We start from the raw sequence: 19,730 nt of genomic DNA, 5'->3' as shown, positions 1-19,730 counted from the left end.
TTGTTTTTTGTTTGTTTTTAAAAAGACTTGTTTATTTAGTGAGCCTGGAGCAGATCTGATACACAGCCAATTTTAAATTTACATATTTTATTTCAATTTGGAAGTGTTTCCTCATACACACACAAAACACATGGCATGCAGCAATTGTCCCAAGGCTGCGATTTTCAACTGGTGTGTCGCAGGAATTTTTTATTTTTTTATTTAGAGAGTGAGAGGAAGCGGGGAGAGAGAAAGAAAGAGAAACATCAGTTTGTTCTAGCACTTATTTGTGCATTCACTGGTTGATTCTTGTATCCTTGTATATGCCCTGATTGAGGATCCAACTGGCAACCTTGGCATGTAATGATGCTCTAACCAACTGAGCTACCCCAACCACGGCCATCGAGAATTTTTAAAACATGCAATACCTGACTATCTAGAGGCACTGACCTCTGTTTCCTTAGATTGTCAAATAAACAAATGACAACAGGCAACACAAAAAGAGCCATCTGGTATGAATGAGTCAAAATTATACCTATTTTTTGATCAGATGGACAAGAAAATTTTTTTTGGTGTGCTGCAGAATTTTAGTAATTAGTTTATATGTGGCATGAGAGATGAAAAAAGTTGAAAATCTCTGTCCTTAAGGTAAAACACAGTCACCTTAACCTATTGCAAATATTTTCACCTAAGGTTGAAAAATTGTTTATCCTGAACATGAAAACCTTTAGCAGGTTTAAAACAATATTTTATAATCCTTTGATTCTTTGAGATATATAAAATGGAAATAAGATTTTAAATGGATAAATTCTTGAAATTAAAAAAAAATTGATAGTGTTAGTGAATTTCTACTTGTTATAGTATTGCATTTATAGATAAATTACCAGTTTCAAATAACTTTAAAAATAGGATGTAGCTTTTTCAGTGCTCTAAAAATGTTCAATGAAATATTTTAGTTAAGAATTAGATAGAAACAAAAAGCTGTTTAAATGTGCAGAGGAAATATGGTGTACTTCTTTTGATCTAGATGCTTCTCCTAGTGATGTGTAGAGGATTCAACACTATATTTTTATCTACAATTTGCTGAGGACATGATGTCTCACTACCATTTTAGATTTGATCCTAGATAATAAAATGTGCTTTAGTTGAATAGACAACCTTTAGGCTTCAGAGGCTAAAAAAGAACCTTTGTGGGATTTAAGAAGGGCATGTTATAAGTTCTGTGTAGTATAAAATAAACTTCAGATTTGCTTGAATTTCATAAATATGAATCACAGCTTAGCTGTTATCAGGACTCTGAGCACACAGTGTAAGTTTCTAGTTTTACTATTGGAATGAAATTTGTCATTTCAATTTAAGCAAGCTGAGTGAGATATAATTATGTTTTCTTCCTCTAGATTTTGACTTTTAATTTTTAGGTTCTTATTTTGTCTGTATTCTATACTTCAATGACACTCCAGTTCATCTCTGTACTTTCTATTTATTTAGGAAACCAGGTGTATCAGGCCATGGAGTTTATGAACTGAAAGATGAATCATTGAAAGACTTCAATATGTACTTTTATCATTACACCAAAACACAACATAGCAAGGTAGGAAGAGGTGTCCTCTTCAGAAAATAAACCTAAAATACTTTATGTTTTTTCTGAGTCCACAGAGCTTCATACTGGTTCTAATTAATAGTGACCATTATCTCACCCAAGAAATGAAAATTGAATCAGTAATATCAAGTATATAGGCAATATTCAGATTTTCATGATTATACCAAAAATAGACTCTAGGTGATTATTGTTGACTGAAACAGTGGGCACTAAATTCTGGAGGAGGGATGATACACATCTGTTTTGCAGTGGCCTTCCTTTAGACAGACATTTTGTTCCCAGAACAAGGTAGCATTTTGAATATACACTTCAGTATATAAAGTATTTTGGTAGGTTGATGGATCTTTCCTGCCTCTTTCACAGTATTCCATTTGTTTCATGCTTGACAAGCAGGATATTTAAAGATAGACCTTTTTTTTTTTTTTTAATATATAGGCTGAGCATATGCAGAAGAAAAAGAGAAAACAAGAAAACAAAGACGAAGGTAAAAAGTGAGATTCTGAATTGATTCATTTTTTACTACTTTCTGTGGTTTTGTTATCAGCCAAGTGTACAGTGTTTTGTTTTGTTGTTTATTTGGAGTGGGCAGTTGATGCAAATACAAAGAATCATATGTTTCTTATTCACATACTAAGTAAGATATGGCGATAGAATTTTAAATTTATAGCAGATGGAGTTTATTTTGGGTAATTGACATAGTGACTTATATTTTTTGACATTGATGTTTTTAGTGCTTTAAATGTAACAAAAATCATATGTTGTTTTTGCATGTAATATATGATTTTGACATGTGCAATTTAGCATGTAGAATAGCCCAAATAAAAATGTACCTGTTTGTCTCTTCTGTCATCCATTTCCCACCCACTATAGCATTACCACCACCACCACCTCCTGAATTCTGCCCTGCTTTCAGCAAAGTGGTTAACCTTCTAAATTGTGATATCATGATGTACATTCTCAGGACCACATTTGAGCGGGCATTAGACACAGATTCTAACTTGTGGACTGAAGGGATGCTCCAGATGGTATGTATATCTGAAATATTTTCTCTACTTCAGTTATTTTCTCTACTTTATAGAGTTCATGGTGGTCTGGAGAAGATTCCTGGTCTAACTTTCTAATTTGAGTCAGCACCATAACTAGTGCACCTGAGACCCAGAGGTCATTAAAAATAGCTTAGGTGTGGCACAGATTTTCTTAGTGACACATTCTCATATTTTAACATTCTTATTCTTGGGAACCATTTATATATATATATATTTTTAAACCTGTTCCTGCTAATAACACAGTGGCATGTTACTAGTATATCATAATTCTCTCTATTTTTTATTTCACTTGTATTATGAAGAGACAGTATAATAAAGATTTGATGCAGACAGGTCTAGATTTGAATCTTGGGTTATCCCATGTCCTATTTAGGAGGAATGATTAATTTTCTCATTGGTAAAATAGGTATAAGTATAGTTATTTCATAGAGTTATGAAAATTAGCTCAGTAGGTGAAAGCAGGTATTTTTTTCTTGATACTGTTATGTATTACTCAAAAAATGTCACCTTTGGTACCTGTTATTAGATACTTTTATTTAGCACCTACCTAACTAAATTTTCTTTTATCCTTGGCTGTTGTTAGTCTGGAGGCTCTAAATGCTGTCATACTGTATGTGTATCTTAATTTTTGCAACAATGGTAAATAAATGCAGTAAAAAATTTTGATACCATACAGATATATTTGTAATCAAAAGTTAAAATTCCTCTCCCTGCTTCTCAGTGTTCTACCTAGGAGATAAGCACTGTCAAAGGTTTGTATCTGCTGGAAATCATTCTACATTAATGTGCATAGGCCTACCTCAACCTTAATAGCTGCATATCCCATTGTATGGGTATCTAATGCCTTTAACAAGTCTCCTATTAATAGACATTTAGGTCTTTGTATAACAAAGAACACTAAAATGGGCAGCCTTGTGCAAATGTCTTTGTATACTTAAGTGAATGTATTTATCATACTGTTTTCTAGTACTTGGTTTATATCTTTACTTTTTTGATAGATATTGTCAAATTGGCCTCCAAAAATGTTACACCAGTTTACTTTTCCATCAGCAGTGTTGTGAAAAATGCCACCTTCTCGACACCTTATCGGTTTTTATTTTACTGAATGCTGATTTTCTTTTTGCCACTCTAATAGGTGAAAAATAGGATAATGTTGCTTCAACTCACACTTCTATAATTTTAAGTGAAACTAAACATTTTTTATATGTGTATTTATCATTTCTCTTTCTGTAAATTTCTGGTTTGTAAACTCGGCCCATTTTTTACCTATCAGATTGCTTATTTTTATACCTTCGTTTATAATATATTTACTTGAAGAAGCACAGTTTTTTTCAAAATATTACACAGTATTTTTTTTGAAGATTTTTATTTATTTATTTTAGAGAGAAGGAAAGGGAGGTAGCAAGAGGGAAACATCAGTGTGTGGTTGCCTCTCTCACGCCTCCAACTGGGAACCTGGCCCCCAATCTAGGCATGTGTCTGACTGGGAATTGAATCTGGGATCCTTTGGTTCACAGGCCGGCACTCAATCCACTGAGCCACCCACACCAGCCAGGGCTGAAGAAGCACAATTTTAAAGATCTTTTCATATATTTTTCCTTTAGGCATTTCATATTCTGGCCTTGGGCTTACTAGAAGAAAAACAGCAGCTTCAAAAAGTTCCTGAAGAAGAAGTGACATTTGACTTTTACCATAAGGCTTCAAGTACGTTTTAGTCTAAGTGAATGATAATGTGTTCTTTTTGCACCATCTTCTACCTGGAAGAACAGGATAAGTTTAGATTACATTTTTCCTAAATGCTACCTCATTAAGACAGTTTTTTCACAGCACATTTCAGGGATATAGATTATAAGACCAAGAAGAGAAAAGCATCTTATTCCTATTTCCACACTGTATTTTTTAGATCCTTGAGGACATCATAAATCTATTCATTTATGGATATAGCCATTCCCACTTTCATATTTTTGGTTCTTATTTAAGTACTTTTATTAGACATCTGTGTGGAGGAAAGATAGGAGACAGATCACTAAGAGTAGCTTTCACTTAGCAGCCCCAGTGGAAAATGAATAAGGGACAGACTCGTGAATAAACGCCTCGCTTTGCTGCTCAAAAAAAAAAAAAAAAAAAGAAAATGAATAAGGGAGACCTAAAATAATTTCAAGTTGTTTATTTCAGTACTTAGTACTTTGTGTAATTGCAGATTCTTCCATTAAAAACTTAATGTAGTTAAGGGATTGATGGTAGACTTTGGCTATCAATGTGAATAACCTTAACTATAAATACATAATTATGAAGATATATATTATGATATGTAATTTTTGTGTTTTAAAAAAGGATTAGGAAGTTCGTCCATGAATGCTCATAACATACAAATGCTTTTGGAAAAACTCAAAGGAATTCCCCAGTTAGAAGGCCAGAAGGACATGATAACATGGATACTACAGGTAAACCTGGAAAATAACTGATTATATCTTGGATTAATTATTTTAGAATCCTCCGCTTTCCTCAAAAATTAAACCACTATTTTCTTGTGAAATAATTTACTACTGTTTTTATGATTACTCCTATGTTTTCATGTTAGTAATTCTACTTTTGCTATGTTTTTGTGAAGTTTTTAAAAGAATTATATTAAAATGTGTCACTCAGTTAACATGTATTGAATCTTACTATGTGCTGTGCTCATTTGTAGACTCTGAACAAGACAGATAAGGTGCTTACTCTCATGGAGTATACATACTAATTGAGACACAGACAATGAACAAGAAAATATCAGGATAATTCAGATGAATAGAGGGTAACTTTAGATGGGTAATCAGAAAAGTTCTCTCTTTGGAGGTGACTTTGGAACTTAATGATATGAAGCCAGTCTTATAAGAATCTGGAAGAGTACTCTAGAAAGAAGGAACAGCAAAGCAAAACTCTAAGTTGGCCAGAAAGAAGGCCGGTGTGCCTGGCATACGAAGGGGAGAGTGAGAGAAGGGTAGGCAAACAAGGTCGGGGTTAGCCAGCAGCCAGGTCATATAGGACCTTACAGGTCAGGGTAAAGTGGTGGATTTTATTTTTGTGTACAGTGGGAACCACTGAAGGATTTTAACTGACAATATCTGATCATAACATCTGTTTATAACATCACTATCTGCTATGGGATAAATGGATTATAAAGGACAAGAGTAAAATCAGGGAAACCATTAGAAGACTATTGCAGTATTCCTAGTAGAAGTGAACATGACCTAAGCTAGGATGCAGATGACAGGAAGCTGAACTGATTCAGGTATAATTTGATGGTAGAACCTATAGAACTTACTGATAGATTTGATGGAAAGGGATGAGGGCAATCAAGGAGTCAGAGATGATCCTGGATCTGGAACTTGAACTATTGAGTGGATGACAGTGCCTTTGGGGAGGAGTGCGTTAAGGGGTAGGGAGAGAGGCCAGGAATGTTGCTTTAATAGAAAACCCTCCACATGGAAACATGAAGCCAAGGTTGTGGAGTTTCTCCTCACTGTATTTTAAAAAATATTCTGATGTTATCAGCTAGATAATTGTTTTGGTAATTAGAATATAGAATGGTTGTTTTCCACATTCATATCAAAAGGAGGTCTTTGTACTGATTTGTACTTCAAGAAGTCAGCCCTTTTTATTAATCAGAGACACTCCTTAAGCAAGCTTAATACAATCAGATATGTAACTATAAGATAATGATATTAAGATTTCTCTTGAAATAGATTTCATGAATATTTAATATTAAATTTACCAACATAATCATTTAAAAATGTAAAACCAAAACAGAAACAAAAGAAGTAGTTAAGTATTTCTACCTTTATTAAGAAAGTAAATTGAAGGCCCTGGGCAGGTAACTAGCTAAGTTGGTTAGAGCGTTGTCCTGGTACAATACCACTGTGCAGGTTCAATCCCTGGTCTGGGCACATACAAGAATAAACCAATGACATAAATAAATGGAACAATAAGTCAATGTCTCCCACCCCCCTTAAGTCAATCAATAAATAAAAATTTGAAATAAATTTAAAAGGAAGTAAATTGTCATTTAGTTCAATATTTACCTTCTACAGACAAGGTGTTATATAAATTGAAGATTTATTCCAAGTATCTGCTCTTATAAATGTTAGGTATTTTATCCAATTGCTTAATAGAAAGTTGTGTTGTAAGTTTCTTGTGGGAGATTTTTCCACATGAAACAGGCTCCTTCAAAATATTAGTAAGTTTCTGGATATACCATTGTGGTGCTAAAATCTTGATATTTGGTAAAAAGAATGAGATAACTGTTGTGGAAACATCTGCAAAGATAAATGATTAAGTGCAAATGGAAGGTAGGAAACAGCAATCCTGTATATAGCAGGATTGCTTTTTATGAGAATATAAATATAAAGAATTAAAATTTATTTTTCATGGCAAAATCAGAGTTATGATCATACTTGCAGACTGAATCAGTTGATTTTGCTACCTGCACTGCAGCCTCCTCCTTAGCTGGATTGCTAATCAACTGGGGGAAGTGTCTGTCATTCAGGAGTCACTTTGTGCATGTGGGTGCGCATGCGTGTGAATGTGTGTGCGCGTGCGCACGCAATATTAAAGTCAAAGACATTGGAGACATGGTGACAAAATCAGATTAGTGCATTTTTCTGTTTCTGGTTAATATAACCAAATCTTTTAACATTTATTTGCTTTTCAGATGTTTGACACAGTGAAGCAATTAAGAGAAAAATCTTGCTTAAGTGTAGCAACTACATCAGGACCAGAATGTAATAAGAATGATGAGGTAATAACTTTATAATAATGGTGACATTCATCTCTCTGTCTTTGAACTTTGCTGTTATCAGGAAGCTGCTGCTTTTTGTTAGAAAGAACCTGTTTGTTGTAAAATATGTGAAATGTCCACCTTCTGTTGTTCATTAAGTTTCTGTGTTGCAGGGGTTAGTGGTACTTGCCATGTAGTTTCCAGTATAATACGTGTATTTTACAAAGTCACAGGAAACAGAGGTGCAGTGGAGCTCTGTTGGAAATACATTGTTAATTTAAACAGTGTTTTAATATCTGAGAGTGGGATACACCTTATAATCCACAGATCCTTATAATTTAAGCAGCAGTACTCTTAGTGGAATGTAAAATAATGGTACAGCTTAGATTCAGTGAAATGCAATAATATTTAGATTATAAATAATATAGTGAATCAGGTTTTGATTATTTTAATCAAAATAAAATTATTAGAATATTATTACTTGTAGTTATTAACTATCCTTCATAAAAGGAAGACATGGGGTTTAAATTAGAATACACAATAAAACAATGCCAGTACATCTCAGTAATATTGTTCAAGTTCTCAGTCTTAGCAACGTGTTTAGGAGTAACTGTTGGACATATTACGTTGGCTTAAATTGATTAAATGTCAGTGATTAAATGATTGACAGATTATTTCAAAATTTTGTTTCATTTAATGTTTTTCTTAATTTGCCTGCATTGAGCATAAAAGGCAGTTTATTAAGTATTTAAAGTAGTTGACCTTTATATTAAATTATTGAAATACCAAAGGAGCAATTAGTTGTGTAATGTGATGGAGACTGTATGCTAATTTTGAGACTTAAGATTGAACCTAGGCATAAGGGGTGGAGTAATCAATTTTATCAGACTCTTATTCTGGGAAATTTTGCCTAGCTAAACAGTATATATAAATTGTAACAATAACTCTTACCTAATTTTTGTGGTTTTTTCTTACCCAGATTATTCATGATAAAGAAAAAGCAGAACGAAAAAGAAAAGCTGAAGCTGCTAGGCTGCATCGCCAGAAGATTATGGCTCAGATGTCTGCCTTACAGAAAAACTTCATTGAAACTCACAAACTCATGTATGATAATAGTACATCAGAAATGTCTGAGAAAGAAGACTCCATTATTGAGGAAGAGAGGTAAAACAAAGCAAAACACAAAATTAGCAACTCAGTTTTTTGGAGGAAATATTACATATTCTCTTTAGATAATGTTTTTCCAAAATAAATTTCATAGTAAGAGAAATTATACTACTTTTAAGGTAGAAAAGGGACAATAAAGGTTTTAAGGTGTGTATCAAATATAATTTTATTTTGAGAAACAGCTCAAGTGCTTATAAAGTTTGTTGGGAACATTTGCACAAAAAGATATGAAGATGTGAACAGGAGAAATAAAAATTGAACCTGTTATTTTATATCCATGTACTTTTTTTAGATACACATTTACACATCAGTTCATATATGCCACATAATTGTTATGATTTTGATAAAAATGACTACAGTTATTACAGATTGAAAAAAATTCTTCATATAAAGGTGGCTTAAATATATATTTTTTTTCTTAAAAAGCAAGAAGACAATGCATATAATTATAGACATGGATAGGTCCTTGGAATGGGAGTTTGTAAATTTGGATTCCTGAGTCCTGAGTATGGTATGCTCTTGGGAAACTCAGTTGTTTTATAGATGCAATAAGAAAAGGGAGGAGGCAAAATAATGGTAGTTTGAAAAGCGTTCCCATTTAAAATACTAAAAATACTGCCAATGCTTTTATTTTTAAGATATGATTTATTTATTTTTAGAGAGAGGGAAAGGGAGGGAGAAAAAGAGGGAGAGAAACATCGATCAGTTGCCTCTCACACACCCTGAACTGGGGACCTGGCCTACAACCCAGGCCTGCACCCTGACCAGGAATCGAACCAGTGACTTTTTGGTTCAGAGAACATGACCCAACCCCCCTGAGCCACACCTGTCAGGGTGCTATGCTTAAGTTTTAAAAACAAAACTTTCATGGCTCTTTAAAACAATGAATGTTGTGGATATTTTTAGTAAATTGTGGTTTTGCAGTAACAATAGAAACATATTCTGCATAATATGTCTGTAATCCTGAAGTTGAGTATGCTAACAAAAACTACAAAAAATGATAACTATATATTTTAAAGGTTTTTTTTAAAGATATGAAGGTAAGCTATCCTTGGCTGACTATGGTAACAAAACTAGGAAGTAATGCAGAACTTTAAACAAGAAACAAAAAGTCCCAAGCCTCTAATATCAGTAATATGTATTAACAATATCCTATATATAAAGTAATGGAAAAGAGACTACTATATATTTATCCGCACAAGAAAATGCAAGCGAAAGTATGCTCAGGGTTAGTTAATGGCTTTGATGCTTTCATCATTTATTTTTATTGCCTGATTGATTGCACACATAAAATTATGAATATGTTCGGTGTGAAAACAACTCACATTAATGCAGTTAAGTCCCCTTTGACCATCCTCTACATTTCTGATCTTTTTCCATAGATAACCATGGGTATAATTATTGTTTTAGACCTCTTCCTATGCATTTATAAACAGGTGTATGTAAAGAAATAATGAGTCTTGTTTTGTGCTTTTTAGTGACTTATTTTTACTTTACCATACCTTTTGTTTTGCAGTTTTTTAACTCAGTGTCTTACAAATTTTTTCATTTCAGTATATGTAGATCTGTAATGTAGATTCTACATCATTCTTTATGACTGCTGCATAGTTTTCCACAGTGTGGATGTATATACAATATTTTATTTATTTTGGACATTTTCACATATTGTGTGTGTGCAGAGCATTTTTGTATGTGCTCCCTAATGCAATTGTACAAGTACTTCTTAAGAGTGGAATCTAGTAAGTGCAGGAGCTGAGTAATAGTTTAAAATTTTGATAGATACTTCCACATTGCCTTTCTAAGTAATGTTACCAGTTTCTACTTCCAATAGTGTATGAGAGTGTCTATTTTCTTCATTCTCACCAATGCTTATTATTATCAGTACTTGAAAAAATATTGGATACAATCAAAATTATAAATTGGTGTCAGTCTGAATTTCCCTAATTATTAGTTAGTACTAGGTTGAATATCTTTTCTTATCATTGTTCACTAGCCTGTTCCATTTTGTCTTCTGGGAATTACCTGTTATTATCCTCTGTCCAATTCTATTGGGTGCTTTGCTTTTGTCTTAGTGAATTGTAGAAGTCTTTGAAAATTATAGATATTAACCTTGTTATATGTTTCTCATATCCGTATTTCTTTAAGATTAATTATGAAGTTTAGCCAATGAGAAGTATTCAGTGTTGATAAAGACAGATTTATTAGTCTTTTTGAGTTGTAAATTTTGTATTATGTTTAAGAAGGCATTTCTTATCCCAGAGTCACAGATATATTCTTACGTTTTTAAAATAAAATCATATTTTTTTAAAAGATTTATTTATTTATTTTGAGAGAGGGGGAAAGGGAGGAAGAAGGAGACGGAGAGAAACAATGATGTGTGAGAGAAATACCAATTGGCTGCCTCTCATTCTCCCAGCAGGATGTCTGGCCTGCAACACAGGCACGTGCCCTGACTGGGAATTGCACCGATAGCCTTTTGGTTCACAGGCTGGCGCTTAATCCACTGAGCCACACCAGCCAGGGCAATATAAAACTAATTACACAATTATATCAACTTATTTTTCTTTAAAAAACCAAATGTTAGGGAGATAAGCTAAAGTTCTATTTCTGCACTGACCCAAATCCTGGGCCCCCTTCTGCCCTTTCTCAGAGATATAAATTTTATATAGATGTCATAAGTTTTACTGTCCTATTACATAAAAATATCAGTGGCCATAGGAATCATACAAGGTCATTCAGTCTTTTGTTTATTTGCATAAATGTTATTACATACATATTCTACAGCTTCACATTTTCATGTGATGATATTTCTTGGAAATCTATATATGTTCTTTTTTTAAAGTTTCTTTTATTAATTATGCTATTACAGTTGCCCCAATTTTTGTCCTTTTGCCCACCGTCACCCAGTAGCCCCCTGCCCTCCAGCAATCCCCACCCTTAGTTCATGTCGATAGGTCATGCATGTAAGTTCTTTGGCTTCATCCTTTCTTATACTATTCTTAACATCCCCATGTCTATTTTGTTCCTACCAATTATGCTTCTTAATCCCTGTACCATATCCCAATTCTTGCCCTACCCCTCCCAGATATAACCCTCCAAATGATCTTCATACTTATGATTCTGTTCCTGTTCTAGTTGTTTGATTAGTTTGTTTTCATTTTTGTTTATTTAGATTCAGTTGTTGATAATTGTGAGTTCGTTGTCCTTTCTCTGTTTTGATCTTTGTCTTAAAAAATCCCTTTAACATTTCATGTAATAATGACTTTGTGATGATAAACTCCTTTAGCTTTATCTTGTCTGGGAAGCACTTTATCTGCCCTTCCATTCTAATGATAGCTTTGCTGGACAGAGTAATCTTGGTTATAGTTCCTAGCTTTTCATCACTTTGACTACTCCTTGCCAGTTCCTTCTTGCCTGCAAAGTTTCTTTTGAGGAATCAGCTGATGGTCTTATGGGAACTTCTTTGTAGGTAACTCTTCTTTTCTCTTGCTCCTTTTAAGATTCTCTCTTTATCTTTAACCTTTGGCATTTTAATTATGATGTATCTTGGTGTGGTCCTCTTGGGATCCAACTTGTTTGGGACTCTCTGTGCTTCCTGGACTTGTACATCTATTTCCTTTGCCAGATTTGAGGAGTTTTCTTTCATTAGTTTTTCAACTAAGTTTTCAATTTCTTACTCTTCCTCTTCTCCTTCTGGCATCCATATGATTCAGATGTTGGTACGTTTAAAGTTGTCCTAGGATTATACCCGAAAAATCCTAAAACCCTAATTCAAAAGAACTTATGCACCCCTCTGTTCATAGCAGCCCTGTTTACAATAGCTAAGTGCTGGAAACAGCCTAAGTGCCCATCTATAGATGAGTGGATCAAAAAATTGTGGTACATTTACACAGTGGAATACTATGTAGCAGAGAGAAAGAAAGAACTCCTGCCATTTATGACAACATGGATGGAACTAGAGAGAATTATGGTTAGTGAAATAAGCCAGGCAAAGAAAGAAAAATACCATATGATATCACCTAATACAGGAAACTAAAGAACAATACAAACAAACGAACTAAATAGGACAAAGAGAAGAATAGCAGTCAATAGGGGGGAGGGAGAAACGGGGGATAAGTAAGGGAAGGGTCTAGTCAAGGAACGTGTATAAATGACTCATGGACATGGACAATGGGGAGGGATATGATTGTGGGAGAGGGGATGGGCCGGGTGGGGGGGAGCAATGGGGGAAAAATGGGACAAGTGCAATTGAAAAACCAAAAAATAAATAAATAAAGTTGTCCCAGAGGTTCCTAAGCCTCTCCTCCTTCTTTTGCATTCTTGTTTCTTCTTTCTGTTCCAGTTGAATGTTTATATCTTCCTTTTGTTCCAAATCATCTATTTGAATCCCAGATTCCTTCCCTTTACTGTTGATTCCCTGTATATTTTTCTTTATTTCACTTTGTCTGACCTTCATTTCTTTCTTTTTTTGATGTACTCTTATGAGTTCTCTGAGCATCCTTATTAGCAGTGTTTTGAATTCTGAATCTGATAGATTGGCTATCTCCATTTTGTTTAGTTCTGGGGTTTTGTTATGTTCTTTCATTAGGGGCATCTTTCTTTGTCTCCTCAATTTGGCAGCCTCCCTGTGTTTGTTTCTGTGTGTTAGGTAGAGTTGCCTTTACTCTTTGTCTTAGTAGCATGGCTGGTGTAGCAAAGGCACCTGTAAAATGTGTGGGGCAGAGCCTTAGGTAATTCCCAGAGTGGGGTCATCTACTTCATTGCTTTCTGTTTCTGTTTGTGGTGGGGATGGGGGGCCTCTGAACGGGAACAGTGTTGCTGCCTGGCTTCTCGTGATTTTCCCTGCACTCACCCTCTTTCCAGTCACTTCACCCACTTCACCCACTTCCCGTATGTATTTGGCACCCTTCCAGCTGCTGCCCTGGGGTTTGTGTATGTTCTATGGTCATGCCAGTCCTTTAAATGGTGAAAATCCAGCAGTTTCTTTTGCCACCCCAACCCCCACTAGTTTTTTTACAGCCAGAGGTATTGGGGGTTTATCTTTCCAGTGCTGGTTCCCTGGGCTGTGTATCTGGCCTGGGGCTTGGATTGCTGGCTCGCGAGGTATCTCTCCTGTTTTTCATCTGCCGCACATGAATGTGATACCCTCTGTTCCACCGCCACCACTTGTCCAAACCACACTCACTCTCCGCCCTGTATCTGTGACTCCGCCCCTCCTACCCATCTGGAAAAATGTGGCTTCTTTAAATCCTTGGTTGTTGGACTTCCATATAGCTTGATTTTCTGATGGTTCTGGTTGTTCTTTGTTTTTGAGATATGGTTGTAATTTCTATGGTTGTGCAAGGTGGCGAAGCGTGTCTACCTATAGCTCTTTCTTGATCAGAAATATATATGTTCTTACATATATGAGACGAGCTCAGTGTGTCTCAGTCTTGGCATTTGAGCAGCAGTTCTTTTTCATGCCCTGTGAATTGCAGGCCTTTTAGCATCTCTAGCCCCTTCTCTACTGAATTCTAATAGTGTCCCCTAGTCCTTATGATAACCAAAAAGTAAACCTTACCCACATATTGCTAGATACCTCTTAGGACATAGTATCACACCTAGCTGAGACCCACCTCTTTAAAATTGCATAGTATTCTGTCTTACGTAATTCCATTTACATTGATGATGAACATTTAAGTTATTCCCAGTTTATTGAATGATCTGTGACATTTCAGGGAGCTTCTTTCATAGACAGAGGGACAGTATTGCAGAGTAGTTCAGAGCATGGACTGGGAAGTCAGATCACCTGGGTGAAATCCTTGCTCTGCTACTTCCTAGTGACAAGTCATTAGGTAAGTTTCCTATCATCTTAAACCTCAGTTTTTTTCATCTGACAAATGGAGGTAACAATAGTACCTACCTCATAGGATTATTGGAAGGATTAAATGGGTTAACATAATGTAAAGAATTTGAAAGAGTGCCTCATCTTACAATTAGTGCTTTATAAATGTTTATTGTTTATTACATTATTATTATTGCACACATTGACCCTAAGAATTGCTAAATCATTAAAGTGTAACTTTTAATTTTTATAGCTACCAAAATAGAATATAAACTTAAATGCCTAATAAGAGGGAATTGATAAAATTATTATAGCACATATAGTAAGAGTACTGTGCAGCCATTTAAAATAATATTTTTAAAGAAACTTTTAATGACATGAGAAAACAACTAAAATATAAGTGAATAAAAGCAGAATGCAAATCTGCACATGTAATATTATCTTAATTATGTAGAAAATGTTGTAAATAGAAAACAGACTGAAAAGAAAACACAAGTGATTATCTCTAGGTTGTGAGAGTATAATGCTTTTTATTTTCTTTTTTATACTTTTCTAGATTTTCTAAAGTTTCTTAATAAGCATGTGTTACTTTTATAGTCAGAAACGGAAAAAAAAAACAGATAACCCAGCTTCTTGGAAGAATAAATTCAATATGTAATTATACATTCTACTTTGTGATCTGATTTTCTTTTTTTTTTTTTTTTTTTTTTTGCACTTAGCATCACATAATGTATTTTCTAATAAGCAAATTAACTGATAAAAGCCAGAAAAATGGGGGGAGATTTTAAGCTAATATTGCTAAATATAATTTTTATTTTGCTTTTTATTCTTATGTACTTGCCCTACAGTTACTTAAAATCTACCAAAATATAAAGACAAGTGACCAAAACATGTGTCCTCATTTCTGGTCATTTCTCTTGGTAGAACCCCAGCAGTCAGTGACTACTCTAGAATTGCTTTGGGTCCTAAACGGGGTCCGTGTGTTACTGAAAAGGAGGTGCTGACATGCATCCTCTGCCAAGAAGAACAAGAGGTGAAAATAGAAAATAATGCCATGGTATTATCGGCCTGTGTCCAGAAATCCACCGTCTTAACCCAGCACAGGGGAAAACCCATAGAATTCTCAGGGGGTATGTATTGTTTAATAAATATGCTTTTGAACATTTCTTTTAATACTTACGTAATTAGAAAAAATACTGTTGGAAAGAAGTTTGGGGGAGAGATTGTATTTAGCCTTATTTGGTCAAATCACAGTTTACCTATATGTAAAAGGGACTCTTGGTTTTCACATGCCATGTTGGCTCCTTTGTTTTATTTTTTTGTTTTAATTTTGTTAGCACTTGGCTACATTGCTTATTCTCTCTCTCCTTCTCCTCTCTCTGTCTCCCCTTCTCCCCGACTTTCCCCTTTTCTCATTGCTCTCCCATTTGAAAGTAGTATGCGGGCATCATAACATCTCATCCCTAAATTTTTTCACATGCATTTTCTAAAACTAAGGACAATCTATTATTGTACTTATACCAATACAACATTTAAAAAATTAATAACATATATTGATAAAATGTATATTTGAATTTCCCCAGTTACCCTCAGAATGTCTTTTGTTAAGTAGACTTTTTTTATCATTTAGGATCCAGAAATGTTTCATGTGTTACTTCAGTTGTGTTTCTTTTAGCCCATCATATTTAAATCTAGACTAGTCACTTGCCTTTTTTTCTTTCTGTGATAAGTTTTTTTTGAAGAATGCAAGCCAGTAGTCTTATATAGCATCTTATAGTGTGGATGTGTCTAATGATTGTCTCATGATTAGGTTCATGGTAAGCATTTTCTTGGCAAGAATACTAATTAGTTGATGTATTGCACTTCTTACATCACATCAGGAGTTAGCTCCTGTATTTTTAAAATACCCTTGGAGTGATAATACTGACATTTTTAAAAAAGGTAACATTTATTGAATGTTTACCATATGCCAGGTACAGATCAAATCCTTCTGTGTATTTACTCACTTAATCCTTACAATAACCCTATGAATTAGGTATCAGTTTTGGCTCCATTCTATAGATGAAGTAACTGAGGCACAGATTAATAACTTGCCCAAGACCATGAATGTAATTGATGAAAACAGACTTTGAATCCCGTAGTCTGCTTTTATCCAGTGGATTATAATGCCACTAAATATCCCTTAAAATTACCCAAATTACTTGTAAAATTATAAAAGTAAATTTGCTTGAGTCATAGAAAATAACTTCAACAACTAAGATAGTGCGACTTAAACCTAGTGTTCAAAATTAAAATGCAAATCAAGAATAGAACTAGTCATTAATCCATACTAATTTTAGAATGATACCTGGAAGTCTAGTTTTATATTTTTCTCTTTTTACTTACTATTAAGAATATAAATCTTGCTATCATGATATTGTGACACTTAGACATTCCTTAGAAAGCTTAGGATTAGAATTGCATACCTAAAAACCTCTTTTTTTCTTTTTCTTTCCCTTTATATGACTGTGGGAGAGATGAATATAATACCTCTTATTTTTGTTTTCCTGTACCAGAATCACTGGACCCACTTTTCATGGATTCAGACTTGGCATATGGAACTTATACAGGAAGCTGTGGTCATGTAATGCATGCAGTGTGCTGGCAGAAGTAAGTTGTCCTTCTGACATGTTCTTGAAAGAAACTAGGAATATTGAAGTTCACTAACGGCCACAAAAAGGCATGTTTTCCAATGTCTTCTTTCCTTCCTTCTTATTTGAATAATTGAAGCAGTTTTAATTACTAATTTTGTTTGCATGATACTTATTACATTATCACTCTTAGGAATTGGTATGTCAAGTTATGAACTTAAATTTTCACTTAATTCACTATTCCTTTTACTTGCTCTTCACAAACTAGTTATTTGCTCAATATTTGTGTAAAAGAAGCAATCCTCTTTATAAAACTCATTCCCCTCAAAACAGAGTGAAAAGTACTTCACAGATAGAATTGGACAAGAAATTCTAGTTGTACCTCTGGAAGAGATAACAACTCAAATATAATTCCTAGGAAATCTTTTGTATAGGGTTTGCCAATTTGGCTTTGGAATAAAATGCATGATTTTTCTTTAATAGCCAGTGACTACTTCAGTTGGTCATTGGAAACTGAAGTAGAGTCCACATTGTATTTCAGTGTTGTTGAGGTAGGAGACAAGCTATGATTCAGTAAAGTTATTTAAATTTTTTTTTCCTACCCTAATGAGTCTTTCAGTTTTACCCCAATAGAATGGGCATCCTGTTTCTTCTATAATTATAACTTGTGGATTTTTGCATGTGTATTTAAAAGACATTTATTGAGACAAAATTTTCAGATTTTTCTCACTTGGATTAGACCAAAGATACATGTGTAGTTCTGAATGGGACCTATGTCTTGGAATTTTGCAGATATTTTGAAGCTGTACAGCTGAGCTTTCAACAGCGTATTCACGTTGACCTTTTTGACTTAGAAAGTGGAGAATATCTTTGTCCCCTCTGCAAGTCTTTGTGTAATACTGTGATCCCCATTATTCCTTTGCAACCTCGAGTGATAAACAGGTATATTTTAATTTATGTTTTGGTTAATTCTGTAAAATCCTGTCTTTAATCTTTTCATTATGCCTGTTTTGGTTAGATTACTAGTTTCTTTTTTGCTAATTAAAGTAATACTTTTTTATTTCGTAACATTCTACTTAAACACATGATTAAAATTAACTCCCAGTTTTTAGTCTCTAAAATAACTGGACTATTCATTTACTCAAATGTATATGCTTTGTGTAAATCTTTCAATTGCCATTAAAGCAATAGAACTTTAATCTCTATTGTAGCACTCACAGAAAAGAAAAGATGCAAAGAAGATTTATTCTTTTTAAATAGTCCTTTGCCACCATTAGATTTGCTATTTGAAGTTTGGTTTCTCTAAATGTCTTTGTAGTATTAATTTTAATTCTGTTTGTCTGCAGATCTAAATGCTATAGTTTTAGATACACGGGCAAAATATTAATTATAAAAACACCCAAGTCATCATATATCTTTGGATATTTTTTGAATATTTACATTAAGTTTATAATCTGACCATCTGTAAATACAGTTTAACAGCAAATTCATTAGTTTTTAATGATAACTAGGACACTCAACTGTATATTTCTTTATTCTCACTGTTCTGCATGATGATGACAGTACTATGTGTTGTTACTGTTTCGGTTTCTTTAAAATTCATTGAATTTGTAATAATGAGTTAAGTTGCACTAAAGAAAATGATTTTGTTGATAAAATACTTTTCATGTCTCTACCAAAAGAATTCAAAGGTGATAGGTTTGGCAAGTAGGGTCAATAAGTATTTACTATTTTTGTACTAGTCCCTGTCATCAGAAAACCCAATTTGGAAATTGTCTTGTACTCAACATATTGAAACATAGAATGTCATCTTTTTAGAAGAAGGTGGTGTCAGAAAGATTTATCTTTTTTTTCTTTGAGTAGTTGATATGTTCTACTAAACACTTGCTATGCTATTTTGTTAAATAATTGAATGAAATAGGTAAAGATAAGGAATTGAAAACTGTGAGTAGTTTTTACTTATTTTAAAAAAGTCCAAGAATTTAAAACTAGCCCTGATTCTAAAGCCGTTATCTAACTATACACATGATGACAAAGATAAACTAAATCATAAGAAAATATAGTGATTTTCCAACTTCTCTTTCAGCATCTCTTTCCTTGATGTCTTTAAGAATAGGATGCTTCAGGGCAATTCTTTCTCAGGTTAAATTGATTGTTACAACTGATTCTCTTTGAATCCTGTGATGTTTTTAATCTGTAGTAACAATTTTGTTACTTAGGATCTGAAATACATAATTATAAATAAATTTTTAGTAGACACTTGAACTTAACTATGTATTTAATAATATTTGCCACTTTTATTTTTTAGAAAATGAACATCAGTGTAACCTAAGATGTTAAAGTTATGAGCATATAGAAACTTTATCAAAACTAATAATAAGCTAGTATTTTTAAAGAAAATTAGTTACAATCAGTACAGTACACTTTGATTTCTGAGAACTAAAAAAATTCTTAGGTCAAGTTTGTGCCCAGATACTTGAATTTGGGCAAAGTTAATTATGTATTTTAACTTCTCTCAAGACTGTATAATAAGCAAAAATTTATTTTAAAGTCTTTTTTAATAACATCATTTGTGGCCCCCGTTGGTTGTTAATAGTTTAAATCAAGCCCTTGCACTTAAGGAATTTAATTACTTAGAGAAGAGACCAACAGTAAACATAAATACAGTGTGTTGAGTGAGAAATACTATGAAAAAATTAAAGCAGCAGCGTAAAGGGCTAGAGACAGA

The 19,730-nt window shown here is 33.7% G+C and overlaps 1 protein-coding gene across 2 annotated transcripts in view; it reads left to right on the top strand.

Annotated features, from left to right (window-relative positions):
• The window catches only part of UBR1 (ubiquitin protein ligase E3 component n-recognin 1), a 137,225-nt gene that overhangs the window by 78,881 nt on the left and 38,614 nt on the right, over window positions 1-19,730 (top strand). For both annotated transcript variants that reach the window (XM_090270489.1, XM_090270490.1), the window contains exons 23-32: window positions 1,468-1,570; window positions 2,015-2,063; window positions 2,450-2,604; window positions 4,230-4,329; window positions 4,960-5,069; window positions 7,316-7,402; window positions 8,361-8,545; window positions 15,297-15,502; window positions 16,928-17,021; window positions 17,795-17,944. In XM_090270489.1, coding sequence (XP_090126615.1) covers window positions 1,468-1,570; window positions 2,015-2,063; window positions 2,450-2,604; window positions 4,230-4,329; window positions 4,960-5,069; window positions 7,316-7,402; window positions 8,361-8,545; window positions 15,297-15,502; window positions 16,928-17,021; window positions 17,795-17,944 — 1,239 coding nt within the window. The remainder of the gene's footprint in view (window positions 1-1,467; window positions 1,571-2,014; window positions 2,064-2,449; window positions 2,605-4,229; window positions 4,330-4,959; window positions 5,070-7,315; window positions 7,403-8,360; window positions 8,546-15,296; window positions 15,503-16,927; window positions 17,022-17,794; window positions 17,945-19,730) is intronic.

Source organism: Furipterus horrens, unplaced genomic scaffold, assembly GCF_987537825.1.
Source record: "Furipterus horrens unplaced genomic scaffold, mFurHor1.1.pri manual_scaffold_3, whole genome shotgun sequence".
Lineage (NCBI taxonomy): Eukaryota > Metazoa > Chordata > Mammalia > Chiroptera > Furipteridae > Furipterus > Furipterus horrens.
Note: the sequence above shows the minus strand (reverse complement) of the source record. Positions and strands in the feature narration are given on the sequence as shown.